Raw genomic sequence first — 15,030 nt, forward strand, 5'->3', positions numbered from 1 at the left:
GAACCCTAGGTCCTCCAGGTTAGACTCCAGTGGTTTGATGGGTTTGATACATGTAACCATATAAACTGAGTTTCATGCTGGGTCGGGGTTAGTTCACATCAATTTCTCTCAGTTCAAAGCATGTAAAAGTGTGAATCCACTTCACTTTTCCTCTGTGCACCACCACAGTGGGTTTTGAATCAGATAATCAATATGTAATCGAAGTGCAGATTTTCAGCTTTAGCTCTATGGGTTTAATTTTTTTATTTATTTATTTTTTTGCAATGACTGCTCAGAAGTCATTTTTATACACAGACCCAAATTTTTCAGAGGCTCAAAAGTAATTGAACAATTGACTGAAAAGCAGTCCAATTGCACCGTGAGGCCTGTTCCCTTCATATATTGTGACAAATACAACATTAAGCCAGGTCAAGAATACTAATATAAGAAGATTAGAGTTTGCCAGAAAACATCTAAAAGTGTCTGCACAGCTCTGGGGGGAAAAATCTTGTACCAGTGTAATGGGAAGAAAAAAGTACATAAGAGAGAAAAAGCTCTTGATCTGAGACCGGATTATAAGGCGCACTGTTGATTTTTGAGAAAATAAAAGGATTTTTAGTGCCCCTTATAGTGCGGAAAATACAGTAGTTGTGTTGTTGTGCAGAGGCAAGAGTACAAAAATGTGTAATAGTCCAAAAACATTGGGACCGAACTGTATGACAAAACTGTTAATGATCTGAAGATGAATTAACCCCGGCCCTAAGCTCTGGATTTGTGTGACGGTTTATGTTATAAATTGAGTGTTCAGTTCATCCTTTCTTTACCCCACAGGACAGTTCGCCCAGGACTTATAACCATAAAAACCTACACACAGTCAAGTTGCAAGTTTACTGTTTTTCGGGATTGTTTTTACCTGAAGATCTTCTTAAAATGTTTCTCTACCATGATTTTTAGTTACCAGTAACATACATGTGTGTTTATCCTGTTCTGTCAAATGAGGCAATCATAGTAACCAGTAATCAGTCTCAGGGTTCACCATTACTACACCTGTAACACACAGTCTGAAAATAAAACTCTTCAGTTTGGTGTCTGCAAGGTTTCCCAAAGGATTTAAAGAAAGAACCACGCAAATACTTTCTCACATTTTTCACACTTACATGTTTCAAAGATAATAATAAAGATCGCCTCTGTCAGTGCGCCCCAGGGTGGCTGTGGCTACAACGTAGCTGCCATCACCCGTGTAAATGGTAAATTTACCATTTACCATAATCTTAATAAACACAAAATGCAGTTTTTAAATAATGATTTAATTTTCCAAACATTTCAATCAAGAACTGCAATCAAGTATTTGTGATGTCTGCCAGTGACTCTTTCACATCACTGTGGAGGAACTTTGGCCCACTCTTCTTTGGAGTAAAGTTTTAATTCAGCTACATTGGAGAGTTTACAAAATTTGAACAGCTTATTTGACTTCATGCCAAAGCATCTCAATCTGACTGAAGTCCATCAAGATGTCTTTTTGTAAATGTGTGAGCCTTTTGTTCTTCTTGGTCAGTGGTCTTTTCCTTGAACTCCCTCATGGATGCTATTTTTGCCCAGTTGTTGAATCATGAACTCTGAACTGTGAGGCCTGCAATTCTTTAGATGTTGTTTGGGTTCTTTTGTGACGCCCTGGATGAGTCATTGATGCGCTCTTGGATTAATTTTGATAGGTCGACCACCCCTGGGAAGTCCCAAAGCCTTTGAAATGCCTTTGTAAACCTTTCCAGACTGATTTAAGTAATTTCAGCAGCCTAGGTGTGACTAGTGAAATTGAACGAATCTTTACAAACTGCATTTTGTATTTATTCAGATTATCTTTGTCTGATATTACAATTTGATGTGTCAAAAAAACGTAGAAATCAGGAAGGGGGCAAAGAATTTTTCACATCAGAAGAAGACCCATAAGAAAGCATAAAAGTAAATCAGCCAAAAATGTTTTGTTTAATTGCTTAATTAAAATCCAAATGTGATCAAAACCCTGGTGGGGGAAAAAAAACACATAATCAACAATGTTGTGTTGTTTTTATGTTATCACATCTGACCTTTCATTCTCTGCGTGTGAAGGTTCACCTGGCCTACAAGGTCCTCGTGGACTCCCAGGAACTGGTGGCGTTAAGGGAGAAAAGGGTACTCTTGGCATGCCTGGAATTCCTGGCATCCCCGGACAGAAGGGAGATCCTGGTTTTCCAGGAAATCCGGTAACACCCTGTTTTACATTTACTTCATTATCTTCTCCAAAAGAATGCACATCTGTATTTCTTTGTCCTTCGTTAGCTGAGCTCACAATATCTCTACAACCCTTTCTTCTCAGGGCATACCTGGTCCTACTGGCCCCGCTGGAATAAAGGGAGATTCAGGACAGCCTGGTGTTCCTGGATTCCCTGGTTTGTTCACAATAACATTATTTGTGCTTCTTTTTTTTAAACAAAAACATATTTTAGTCTTCAGCATTTATTGTGAACAGAGCCTAAAGATTTGTTTTTATCAGGATTGAAGGGTGATCTTGGATATCCTGGCCCCAGTGGCCCTCCTGGAGATCGTGGATTACCTGGAGAACGGGGTAGGTCAACATGTTATCCTTTTCTTCTAGAGTGAAGAGACGTGAGACTACCTTCAAAAGAAAAATCTGTGCTGCTGCTTTATTTTGTCTCCCTCCGCCTCACCCCCAGACAAGTGCGCTAACAGGAGAATTTTCTCGTGTTAATAGGCACTCCGGGTGATCCCGGTGAAGGTTCGCCTCCCATTGTGCTAAAGGGAGAACGGGGACCCCCAGGTCTTCAGGGCCTACCTGGTTCTCCAGGACCACCTGGTTTGCCTGGCCAACCTGGAGGCTCAGGTAAGTAAATATAGTTTCTATGATGGGAACTGATAAAAATAACATAAAAGACACAGGATCAGGATCAAATGATTATGCTGCTCTTCTCAAAGGGGAAGCACTTCCTACAAAGCTATCTATACTGTACTTTTACAGATATTTATAGTTTTGAGGAAAGAGGTTTTCAATTTTTGCATTTAATACATATTAAATAGGGATTTTGTATTTCCATAAATACTGACAATATGATTTCTCGGAGTAAATTTTGGCCACATCTGTGATCCTAAAATAAGGTTTTGTACTATTATTACTTCTGATAGCGAGGCCGAATATTTTGAACATTTTCCATAATGCTAGGGGACAGATTACACAGTGAATTTTAAAAGTAAAAGCAATACTTTGTAAGTCACACATTTTGTCATGAATTATCTTTGACTCAGAAAGTATACAACCCTTTTCACAGGCTCTTCTCACACAAGTGCTGTACAATATAGAAACCATGACAATTTTATATGCGGGCTAATATAATGTGAACGTGATGAGTAAAATGATCTAAGGTGGAAAAAACTGATGGAGTCATTGCCTCTCCTGCCTCCTGGTCTCAGGCATCAAAGGTGACCCTGGTGGACCTGGGAGCGATGGTCCTCCTGGCTTCAACGGACCTGCCGGCAGGAAGGGAGACATTGGTCCGGCAGGTCAGCCTGGTAAGTAAGGCAGAGAGTCTCATCACTGACCTACTCTATATGTTATCCCTGGTTAAACAAAGAGTAAACGTTATTAGTAGTGTATGTACTGTCATGGCCAAAAGTTTTATTTATTTGCTGATCAAAGATTTACTGGATATAAAAGGATATACTGGACAAAGGATGAATATGGAGGTTGAAGAAAAAGAGGAGGGCCACAGAGAAGCTTCATGGATGTAGTGAAGAAGAATACACAGAGGGTTGTTGTGACAAAGGACGGTCCAAGAGATAGGCTGGAATTGGAGGCAAATGATCAGCTGTGGTGACTCCTAAAGGGAGCAGCTGGTAAAAGAAGAAGTTTAACCTATTAGGACCCAGGGTTCTTTGTGATGTTACTGCTTGAAAATGTCTACGTATCAAAATAAAGCGAACAAGCTAATAAGGAAATTCGGATGGAACAAAAATACAAAGGATTTGATATGGCCTATTTTGTTCTCTATTACACCTTTGAGAATATGCTGCAGTAGACCAGAAACTCAAGAAAACCATGAATCAACATATGGATGTTATCTGTGGAAGGATAAAACTGCTGGAGTTTACAATTGTACACAGTAGTGAACTTGCATGTAATGTGTTTGTGCATAAATAAGCTAATAAGGTGGAACGTGGTTATTTTTGATGGGAAACTTCTCTCAAAGCACACTTGGAAATGGAGTTATTGAGGAAATGTGCTGTTATCACGATGGATTTAAGTTTTGAGATTAAAGGTTAGACAGAATTCATGGTAATGTTTTTCAAACATTAATGTAATTTTGTTCTTCTTTTGCTGTTGGTTCAGTGACGTTTGGTTGGAACATGATGAGAGTTTGCAGTGTTGGTATCTGAGAGATGTCTGTTTTCAGCAGAGACATTGTTTGTCCATGTACATGCTGTCAGGTGAACGGGGGCATCTCTGCTTTTTGTTTACACCTTTTTGTTTAGCTGCTCTTTTAATTGTTTGTTGTTTTTGCTTTGGAAGTCATAGGAATGGTTATGTGAGCTTTTAGCTGAGATTTTGATGTTTCTGTGGATACTGGTACTGTTGCTGCCCTGAGGCTTCTCATTGCTAATACAGACATTCCCCTTATTACAGGTCAGCCTGGCAACCCTGGTCCCCGTGGTTCGGATGGCCCACAAGGTCCTCCCGGTGTCCCAGGATCAGTTTCTGCTGCTCACGGTTTCCTCATCACCCGCCACAGCCAGACCACCGATGACCCAGAGTGCCCCACTGGAACTAAGTTTATCTATAACGGATACTCTCTGTTATACGTGCAGGGCAACGAGCGGGCACACGGACAGGACCTTGGTAGGCTTTACCTAGAAGTTGCATTGTATCAGACAGCTGTCAGAAAGCAGTTCATATAACTGACCGTCTTCTTTCAGGCACAGCCGGTAGCTGCCTGCGCAGATTTAGCACCATGCCCTTCATGTTCTGCAATATCAACAACGTCTGCAACTTCGCATCCCGTAACGACTACTCCTACTGGCTGTCAACGGACAGACCCATGCCCGAAAACATGGCCCCCTTCGTGGGAGAGAATATCAGGCCTCATGTCAGCAGGTATGACGGGAGGAGGGAAGGGCAGTACTGTCGAATTCAGGGAAGTGTGTAAATCTTGTGTTTTCCTATGTTTGTGCATCCAGATGTAGAGTCTGTGAAGCTCCCGCCATGGTGATTGCAATTCACAGTCAGACTATCCAGATTCCTTCTTGCCCTGAAAACTGGGAAGTACTGTGGATTGGATACTCCTTTATGATGGTAGGAAATAACACACGCAAAAAAACAAACACACACTCAGACACTTCCATCCCCACCTTGGCTAAAATCTCACACTGGCTGGATCTCCTAGCAGAACCTTGCTTTCCAAAACCCCAAATCCTTTTGCCGATACACAAAAGCTGAGTAGCATAGTGTGTATTTCTGTTTTCAAAATACAGGAGCCTGTACCGGTAAATTACAGTAATTGGTTTTCCTCATCAACTGTCTTTAAAAGATCAAGACAACAATCTTGCTTTTTTTGAGATTGGACATGACAAACGGTGGGTGGATCAGACTGAAAAACTGAGCGTGCTGTACTCTCACATGGCAGTGACTAGTCAGTCAGATGGTTGGCATGTCCTATAACAAACCCTCCTTATTGTCTATTTTAATCATATTTTACAAAGTGAGAGCCACACTGTAATAACACTCAGTTTCAGTTTGTTTCCATTTGTGTCGCAAAAGTATCACTGCTGCTCGCTGAGTGGTAGCAGTAGTAGCGTCGTGTTGTGATTTGGCACTATAGAAATAAAACTGAAATTGAGACCATTTTGCTACCAAATGGTCCCTTTTGCACATTTTGAAGTAAAGTTGATTGCCATGATAGGACAACCTTTAGTAAGTGAAAAACGTCTATTCAAATTCTAGGCAACAGCTGCAGTCTGGTAGCAACCCAAACAATTGCATGCAAGTTTATAGTGCAGCACTGTGCACCTCTTTGAGACCAAGCAAGCAATACACATTCCTCCATAGCAACCAGTGGTTGCCAGGAGGTCACTAGGCCTGTGGGACTAAAATCTGTCGACTGCTATGATTTGGGTTGGTGGTAGACACCTCTCTGCAACTACACCAGCACAGCACATGTGACCAGCACCCCCCATCTTCTGCCTTTTTCCCCTTTCAGAAGGAGTTCATTAATTAAGAAAACTAAAAAAACAAATTCTCTACAATTCTAATTCTTCTTTCTCTCCCCACAGCACACCAGTGCGGGTGCAGAGGGCTCCGGTCAGGCGCTCGCCTCCCCCGGCTCCTGCCTGGAGGAGTTCCGCAGCTCCCCTTTCATCGAGTGCCACGGCAGAGGGACATGTAACTTCTATGCCAACTCCTACAGCTTCTGGCTGGCCACCGTGGAAACTTCTGAGATGTTCAGGTGTGGATTCATGTGCAAACGTCTGTAAAGGGGAAAGTTTATTGATGAGAAAATATCCTCACACCATATATCCATGGTTTTATGTTATTTACACCAATTTCTGACCCTAAAATCTGGATAGTGACGCAGAAATTAAGACTCATTAGAACAGGCAGATTTTTTCCAGTCTTCTGTTGAATAATTTGGTGAGCTTATGTGACTTGTAGCTTCAGTTTCCTGTTCTTAGCTGGCTCGAGTGGCATCTGGCTGGTGTGGTCTTCTGCCGTTGGAGCTCATTCAGAGATGTTCTTCTGCAAACTTTGGATGCAATGAGTTGTTATTTGAGTTAACTTTGCCTTATTATCAGCTTAAAACCAGACGGGTTTGAGCTGATAGGAACGCTCAATAGATATTTCCTTTTTCAGAGCATTCTCTGTAAAAACTAGAGTTTTGCAGGAAAATCTCAGTAGTTCACCTGTCTCTAAAACTCTAGAACCAGATCATTTGACTCCAGCAACCATGCTATGTTCAAAGTTGCTTAAATCACATTTCTTCCCCGTTTTGCTCAATTTGAAATTCTTTGCGACTCTTCTTTGCCATGTTTATTTCCCTAATTTTAGTTGCTGTTGAATAAATATTTGCAGTAATGAGCAGCTGAACATGTGTACCTAATAATGTGTATAATGAATGTATATATGAATGTGTATAATGCAGTACTTACATGACCCACGTTAAAATCAACCCTCTCTTAACCATCTTAATACTTATGGCTCTTACAGAAAGCCCCAGTCTGAGACCTACAAGGCAGGTAGCCTACGGACACGTGTGAGCCGCTGTGCAGTCTGCATGAAGCGCACGTAACGGCATGCATGCCACCAAGCAAACACACCACTGCCAGGAGGTGGAGAGACGCCCATCGATGACGAGAGACGATTGGACGTACAGTAGACAAGTGTGGCAGCGGGTGGGGGCAGTCACGATGAGTTGGAATTCCAATGGTGCATTGTCTTCCGGAAAAACAAACTACAACTAAAACAATGGTGCTACTGTGCAACACAGCTTAAAAAAAAAAAGAAAAAGACAAAAAAAAGAAAAAAACTGACGTAAACAAATCTTACATTTAGTCTTTGTTTGTCTTAAGAAGTACCTCAAAATGAAAGCAGAATATATTCAATTCATGGCGCCACGATGGATGTGTGACAACAAAACTGCATTTTTCTTTCTTTTCCCTTCTTTCCCAGAAGGATCTTTGTTCCCTTTCCCCCTTTTCCCCCCAAAAATTACGTTTGACACGTTGGTGCAGCAAAAATGTGACAGAGTAACTTTTGATTTTATTTTATTTTTGATAAGGAGTTGATGGTTTTCACAGTTACCAAATCGGCACTTTGACTTCGGAACATCCATGATGACAGATGCACTGACGATGAGCTTTCTGTAGTGAGAATGACTGCTTTTTTAAAAAAAAATTACCAATCACCCTTTCTTTCTCGCTCTTATTTTTTCTGTTTTACGTTACATTTCGTAGTGATAACCCTGCTGTCTCCCACTCTTTGCTAACCATATCGCCTTCTTTTGCTTATTTTTTTGTTTTTGTAAGTAATACAATGTGTATATTGTGTAAAACACTTTTGTTTTTAGTGTATTAGCTCGAATCACTACCAGCTGTTTGTTATGCACGGCGATTTTCCAGGTTCTTCTTAGCTCACACATTCACTTAACGCACGTTGACTCAGATATTGTACAAAGTAAGGCTTTTATGAATGAAACAGTATTTTATATATAATAAATATATATTTGAAAAAAGAGGATTAAAAAGTATATAAACTTTATTCGGCTGTGGAGAGCTTGTTTGTTGTTTTTAACCACGAAACGGTCATACATTACATTTCATGAAAAAATTAAGCTTACTACTGAACGCAAACAGACATTTTCATGAAACTATAACAGTCTTATGTGATATTAACAATGCCAATGCTTCAACCTTTTGTATTGTTCCACTGAAATAAAGGGGATTTGCTTTCAGCTAGTTGAATGATTGGAAATTGTTACGAATATCAACACGGGAAACGGAGAAAATAAAGTTCAGATAAATTCTTCTTTATTTGATTAGAAAACAGGGACATTTTTTGTGTTTCTTACATTTCCAGGTGCTGGGAATTTTCTATAAAAAGATCCTGATGTAGTTTGAAGGGGCTGCCTTTGTTCCCAACACTTTCAAATCCACTTTTACTGGCTTGAATTTCTATCCCAAATTGGATAAAGTGTTCAGGCTTCATGGTGTGGTAACACAGGTCTGAGCGTACAGATTCCTGATGTACTGTAAAGCTATGCGAGCTGTTTGGGGGAGGGTGAAATATTTCCCTGTGATTTTTATTGTTTGTTTGTTTTGTGTGTTTTGTTTTTTTTTTCAAATCTGCTTTTATGAATTCTAATTGTGTCAGCCTGGGGTGCGATTAAAAAAAAATGTGCATTTTTTTTTTCTTTTTGTTGTTTTGTTTCCATTTTATGTTATCCGGAAGTTGTTATAAACTTTTAAGACTGAAATAAATACTATGTCCAAAGTGTTGCCTTCATAAATGACTATGACTAAGAAAGAACAGTGGGTGACTTCTTTATAAGTCACCAATCTGGATCATTTAGATTTAAAAGTAAAAGAAAATAAGGGATCGGCTGGCAGTTACAATCTACAAGTCCTCACTTCTCCTTCTGTTTGTGATGTCAGTGCCAAGTGACGGTAAAGTAAATAAATTGGATTGTATGTACATATATATATATTTACCATACCACTGGCCTGAGAGAACAAGGTGGCACATATGGGTGCAGCAGCTCAGACAAATAAAATGGGGCACAATTATTAAGGACAAATAAAGGGATTTTAAAATGGATTGATAAACGAACTGGAAGCCAATGAAGGAAAGCTAAAATTGGAGTGATGTACTTTTGCTTTCCAGATGAAAATTGGACAGTCACGTTTTGCATCAGCTGTAGGCGAGCAATGGAGGCCTTCCTGATTCTGATAAAGAGTGCATTGCATTGCAGTAATCATGCAGTAATCAAGACTAGAGGTTATAAAAGCCTGTATTAAGGTTGTGTTTGGACAGAAGAGGCTTGATCTTTGACAGTCATTTGGAAAAAGATGGATTTTACTCACCACAGTTAAACAAAAGAAGACTGGAGGAAATTGTCGCCTGGTCTGATTAGTCATTGAGAATTTCTCTTGTAGAATTCAGATGGTAGAGTCATAATTCCTGTGTAAACCACATGGAACCATGGATCCATCCTGCCCTGCATCAACAGTTCAGGATGGTGGATATTTTCTTGGCACATTTTGGGCTGGTTTCTTGAACATGACGATGAGTTCACTGTACTCAAATAGCCTTCACAGTCACCAGATCTCAATCTAACAGAGCACCTTTGGGAAGTGGTAGACAACATGGATGCAGGCGTTAAATATTCAGCCACTGTCTAATGTTATCATGTCAATATGACCAAAAACTCCAAGCAGCTTGAATCTATGGCATGAAGAATAAAGACAGCTCTGAAGACAAAACGGGGTAAAAATCAAGTACTACCAAGGTATGCCTAATAAAGTGCCTGATGAGTGTAAATTAACAGGACAACCCCCACCTTAGTCCTCATGGCGAATATGTAACCATATGTAAATACTGCCAAATATATAAAGACCGAAAAGGCAGTTGGTACAGATGACGTACCCGTGGAGGTATTAAATTTCACCTGCGCCAACTACCCTTAAAAACTATGTTGTTATTCTTCATGAGCTGCTCTGCAACATTTTCTGCCAAACTGGTGGTGAAGATGACACGTTTCAAGTGACAGTTGGAATCTGGGCGGAGGAATGTTGTTCCTCCTTATATAAGAAGTGTGAAGTGTGAAGACAAGTTCTCTTTGTCTGGGACGGTGAGTGGACTCATGTCGGCAGGTAAGAGAGGCTTCGGAACAAAGTCTAGTTTGTTTAATTGTGGTGCTGTGGTGCACTCGAGATCTTTTCAACTTGCATCTTTGTTTTTGTGTTGATGAAACACGTCACTGACTCAGTGTATGTCATCTTTAGGAAAAGCAACCATCCTCTCTGTCTGAATCTGACTGCATAGCTGACTATCTCTTGCTCCACTACCTTAAAGGAGACACCATATATCAACCAAAGTAATTCCAAAAAAGGTAAAGTAGGAGACATATTCCCTGTACTTGTTCCTCAAGTATACTTGTGCTGTTTTGGGTTTAGATTTCCAGTAAGCTGCAGCTTTACCTCTGTTGCATTTGCTCATTCTAATTTGCACAATATGTCTTGGTGCTCTTGTGACTGGGATTTGTTTTTAGTATTTCCTGCAGTAACTGTAACAGCTTGTTGCACTCTTCATTGTGGCGTCTATTATTTTCATGTTCGTAAATATTTCTTAATACAGAAATCTACATTAAAAGCTTACCTGTTCCCACAGTTCACTTTACGTTCTTGCTGCTCAACAATAAAAAGATTTATTAAGACTGGTAGGTACGAGTTTCACAAACTACACCTTTTTCTGAAATGAAGACTAACCTGATACACACTTCTTCACTGACAGTGAAACAGTTTTGGCATTCACCTCTGCACACATAATTGCACAACAAGGAAAGAAGATGGAAGACAGACAATTCTGCTGTGCTGTCTGTCTGGATCTACTCAAGGATCCGGTGACTATTCCCTGTGGACACAACTACTGTATGAGCTGTATTGAAACCTACTGGAAAGCAGAGAATGTAAAAGGAATCCACAGCTGTCCTCAGTGCAGACAGGCTTTCACACCGAGGCCTATTCTGGTGAAAAACACCATGTTAGCAGAGTTGGTAGAGAAAATGAAATACCTCCAGCCTATCCATGATTCCCCTGCTTTTGAAAAGCACAAGCTGGTAGACAAGGTGTTGAAAGCAAACACCTGTTCAGTTCACAATGAGGTGATGAAGATGTTTTGCCGCACTGATCAAATGTGTGTCTGTTGTCTCTGCTGGATAAATAAACATAGAGGACATGAAACAGTTCCAGTTGAAAAAGAAAGGGCAGACAAAGAGAAAGACCTGGAGGTAATTCTGAAAGAAGTCCAGCGGAGAATCCAGACCAGAAAGAAGGAAGGAGGAGTACTTGAGAAAGAGATAGAGGGGATCAAACTGTCTGCTGATACAGCAGTGAAGGACATTGAGATGACTGTTGATGAGCTGGTGAGTTTCATCAAAGAAAACGCCTCAAATTTAAAGCAGCAGATCAGATCCCAGCAGAAAGATGAAACGAGTCGAGTCGAAGAGCTTCAGAAGAAGCTGGAGCAGGAGATCGCTGAGCTGAGGAGGAAAGAAGAGGAGCTGAAGCAGCTTTCACGCACAGAGGACCACACCGAATTTCTACTAAGTTACTCCACAATGCCCGTATTCATTGACTCTACAGATTCACCAAGCTTTAAAATCTGTCAGGTTAAGTACTTTGAGAGTCTTCAAATGGTGATATCAGAAGCTAGAGATAAACTCAAAGCATTTCTGTGTGATGAACTGTGGAAGATCACTCTGACAGTGAGGTCAGTGGATGTTTTGCTGCCACAAAGTGATCCTAAGACCAGAGATGACTTTTTAAAACATTCATGTCAACTCACGCTGGATCCAGATATAGTTCACAGAAAACTCTTCCTGTCTAATCAGAACAGAACAGTTACAGACATGCTTCAAGATCCAGATAATTCCTGTCTTAAGAACAGAGACAGGTTTTCCATTGAGCAGCAGGTCCTGAGTAAAGAGAGTCTGACTGGACCTTGTTACTGGGAAGTGGAGTGGAAAGGGAAAGGACTTTCAGTAGCCGTAACATATAAGAATGAGAATAAACTGGATCAAACTGCATTTGGAAGCAATAATAATTCTTGGGCATTAGATTGTTACAAGGACAGTTATAAATTCAGACACAACAACACGACAACTCGCCTCTTAGGTCCTTCTTCCTCTAAAATTGGAGTCTATCTGAATCCCAGAGCAGGTATTCTGTGCTTCTACAGCGTCTCTGACACCATGGCCCTGCTACACAGAGTCCAGACGACATTCACTGAGCCGCTCTATGCTGGACTGTGGATTTGGGGGGGGTATTTTATTTCAACCACTGCTACATTAAATGATATACAGTAAAATACTGTTTAACTGATTTTGCCTTTATTTGTTATATTTTTTCTATGATGTAATATCAAGGGTTTGTATGGGTGCTTGAAATCATTGAAAATACTTGGATTTTAATATTGTCTTTTCAAGGAAATAGAAACCTCCGTCCTGAGGGAAGAAGCTGAAATTCTCCCCTTAGAGGATGGGAACCATTTTTAAGGATTGATAAAGCCATCCTCTGTACCTGCTTAGAGTACAGGGAGGCTAAACAAGACTGTGGTTCACCTATCAGACGACTGGACCATCTCACTATCTGATTTAGAGAGTTTTTCTCCGTGACAGAGGTCTGACCAAACCATGCCACCAAACAAAAGGATAAAACAGACTCAATAAAAGAACGATAAAAAATTAATTTGAACTTACCATGTATTGTTTTGTGGTATTTGGTGCAGTTTTCTTGTTTTGTGGGGTTGTTTTTTATTTTCATCAGGAGATGAATACCTCTAACAAGTTGTTTTTTTCACATTTGTACATCTTAATTTTTAAGGGAAATGTGTGTTTTGAGTTTATACACTATAGGCAACCTTTTCCTTTTGGAGTATTTTTGTGTGGTGCATAGGATGATTTGTTTTAATTTTCACATGGTCTTACTGAGGTGATGCAAAGTGAAACATGCATTCTTTTTGGGTAATGTGTTGGGAAAAGCTTTAAAATGGACTTTTAAAATACTTAAAAAGTGTTTGAGTTTGACCCTGAAAAAGTTGTATAATATAAAATGGTTTGTACAGTCTTCAAAAATGACTTATTTTACAGTCTGTATGGAATGTGACAAAGTCTATAACAGAATAGAAAGATTGCTTTGGTGATGTGAAAAAGTGAATTAATACCATAAATAAAGTTGCGCAATTTTAAAGCCATTCTAAAGAATTTTTGTGCAGTCATTATAGGAACTGAACTGAATAACTGAAGTGAGTGCATAGATTTTAATACTCATTTAATTATCGGTGTACTGGATTTATTTATGACTTACTACTATTTAAATGAGTCTGTTTTTGCCTTCATAACTACCTTATTCATGGTACAATTTCACAGAGGTGCCGGAAACATTCCTCAGAGATTTTGATCCATATTGACACGAGAGCATCACACAGTTGCTTCAGAATCACATCCATGATGTGAATCCTCTGGTTTCATCTTGAAGGAACCAGTTTGAAATGATCAGTCTTGAAATGATGAGTCTTGTGACATGTATCATTGTGTATCATCCTTCCATTCCAGTAGTAATCAGGTGGGTTGTGATGTTTTTACATGATGTTCAATTGGTACCAAGGGTGTCAAAAGGAAAATCACCCACACTGTTACATAAACAACAACAAACTTTTGATCCAAGGCAAGATGGTTCCATCCTTTAATGGTGTTTACACCAAATACTCTAAACATTTCAGCAGAAATTGATGCTTATTGATGCTTAGGGCAAAAAAACCCAATGTCAGTGGTTTTTGTGATGAAGGAGCCCAGGCCACAACAAATGTTATTGCACTTGTGATACTAATTCTAATATGGCTTTTAGTTTTTGTTGAGCTGGTTGCACAAAGAAATGCTGAGTGTTGTTAATGAACTATGTTTTTAATCCCAATGATGATCTCGTCCTACATCTAACCAAGTGACAAGTAAAACTAAAAAGTATGGGGCAAAACAAAAGAAATCTGAATTAGAAAAAAACAAAACAAAAATATGTCCTCTACAGTAGACTTGGTGCTTCTCATTATATGCCTCAGAAAACAAGGCATAGCAACTCCAGAAGTCCTCAAGCCAAATTATATGCTCCACATCTTCTTGGGGGATCCTGAGATGTTCCCATGCTTGGGATCTTATTTATAAATGTATGTTACACTGAAAACAAGGCCAGGAACAGACCTGAGCCACTTCACATGCATAATTGAAATATATAGAAAAAAGTTGATGGGGTTATGGAACAAAAAATGTATGACACACTTGTATGAAGCAGTGACAGTTTTTTCTTGTCTGTGTCAGGGTTTCTGGGTCGTTGACCCAGTATTTTCAGTTCACGTTCACTGCCTGTTCCACTTCCTGCCCTCTCTTCCCTTCAGCCCTTGTCGTGTCATTGATGTTATGTTGTCGTTTCCGCCTGCGTTCAGCCAGCCATTCAGTCAGCCATTCAGTCTTTCAGTCAGTCATTCAGTCCGTCGTCCAGCCAGCCATTTCCTACCTCTGTTCTGTTCATCCACTCCTTATAATAAACCTTCACCAGTCTTCACCCACCCGCGAGTCCTGCGTTTGGGTTCCTTCTTCCTCGCCTCCACACAACGCCTGACAGAATGACACGACCCGTGCCACGAAGACACGATTGGAACCCAGCGGACTCGGACTTCTACGAGCGGAGGGAGGCAGCGCTTTCCCGTTGGGCAGAGGAGCTCAGGGAAAAACAGCGGCTCTTTAC

The 15,030-nt window shown here is 40.1% G+C and overlaps 2 protein-coding genes across 4 annotated transcripts in view; both read left to right on the top strand.

Annotated features, from left to right (window-relative positions):
* col4a5 (collagen, type IV, alpha 5 (Alport syndrome)) overlaps positions 1–9,057 on the top strand; it is a 67,634-nt gene extending 58,577 nt beyond the window's left edge. Inside the window, exons 40-49 of the mRNA XM_085263919.1 lie at positions 2,086–2,219; positions 2,333–2,405; positions 2,510–2,581; positions 2,729–2,857; positions 3,442–3,540; positions 4,652–4,864; positions 4,942–5,119; positions 5,203–5,317; positions 6,295–6,467; positions 7,226–9,057. Of these exons, the coding sequence (XP_085120045.1) occupies positions 2,086–2,219; positions 2,333–2,405; positions 2,510–2,581; positions 2,729–2,857; positions 3,442–3,540; positions 4,652–4,864; positions 4,942–5,119; positions 5,203–5,317; positions 6,295–6,467; positions 7,226–7,307 (1,268 nt within the window). The 3' untranslated portion in view covers positions 7,308–9,057. The remainder of the gene's footprint in view (positions 1–2,085; positions 2,220–2,332; positions 2,406–2,509; positions 2,582–2,728; positions 2,858–3,441; positions 3,541–4,651; positions 4,865–4,941; positions 5,120–5,202; positions 5,318–6,294; positions 6,468–7,225) is intronic.
* A 1,301-nt stretch (positions 9,058–10,358) lies between these two features.
* On the top strand, positions 10,359–13,467 carry LOC146579621 (tripartite motif-containing protein 16-like). 3 transcript variants are annotated; one of them, XM_085269523.1, is made up of 3 exons: positions 10,359–10,386; positions 10,519–10,625; positions 10,904–13,467. In XM_085269523.1, exon 3 carries the CDS (start codon positions 11,082–11,084, stop codon positions 12,597–12,599), a length of 1,518 nt encoding a protein of 505 aa, XP_085125649.1. In that variant the 5' UTR covers positions 10,359–10,386; positions 10,519–10,625; positions 10,904–11,081; the 3' UTR covers positions 12,600–13,467. The 3 variants fall into 3 exon arrangements, with proteins under 3 accessions (XP_085125649.1, XP_085125647.1, XP_085125648.1); XM_085269521.1 differs by having other exon boundaries at positions 11,027–13,467; XM_085269522.1 differs by having other exon boundaries at positions 10,364–10,386; positions 10,519–13,467.
* The last annotated feature ends 1,563 nt before the right edge of the window (positions 13,468–15,030 follow it).

The sequence above is a fragment of the Mchenga conophoros genome, linkage group LG3 (genome assembly GCF_057382185.1).
Source record: "Mchenga conophoros isolate Kocher_MC1m ecotype Shallow Benthic linkage group LG3, M_conophoros_male_GT1.1, whole genome shotgun sequence".
In the NCBI taxonomy this organism is placed as follows: domain Eukaryota; kingdom Metazoa; phylum Chordata; class Actinopteri; order Cichliformes; family Cichlidae; genus Mchenga; species Mchenga conophoros.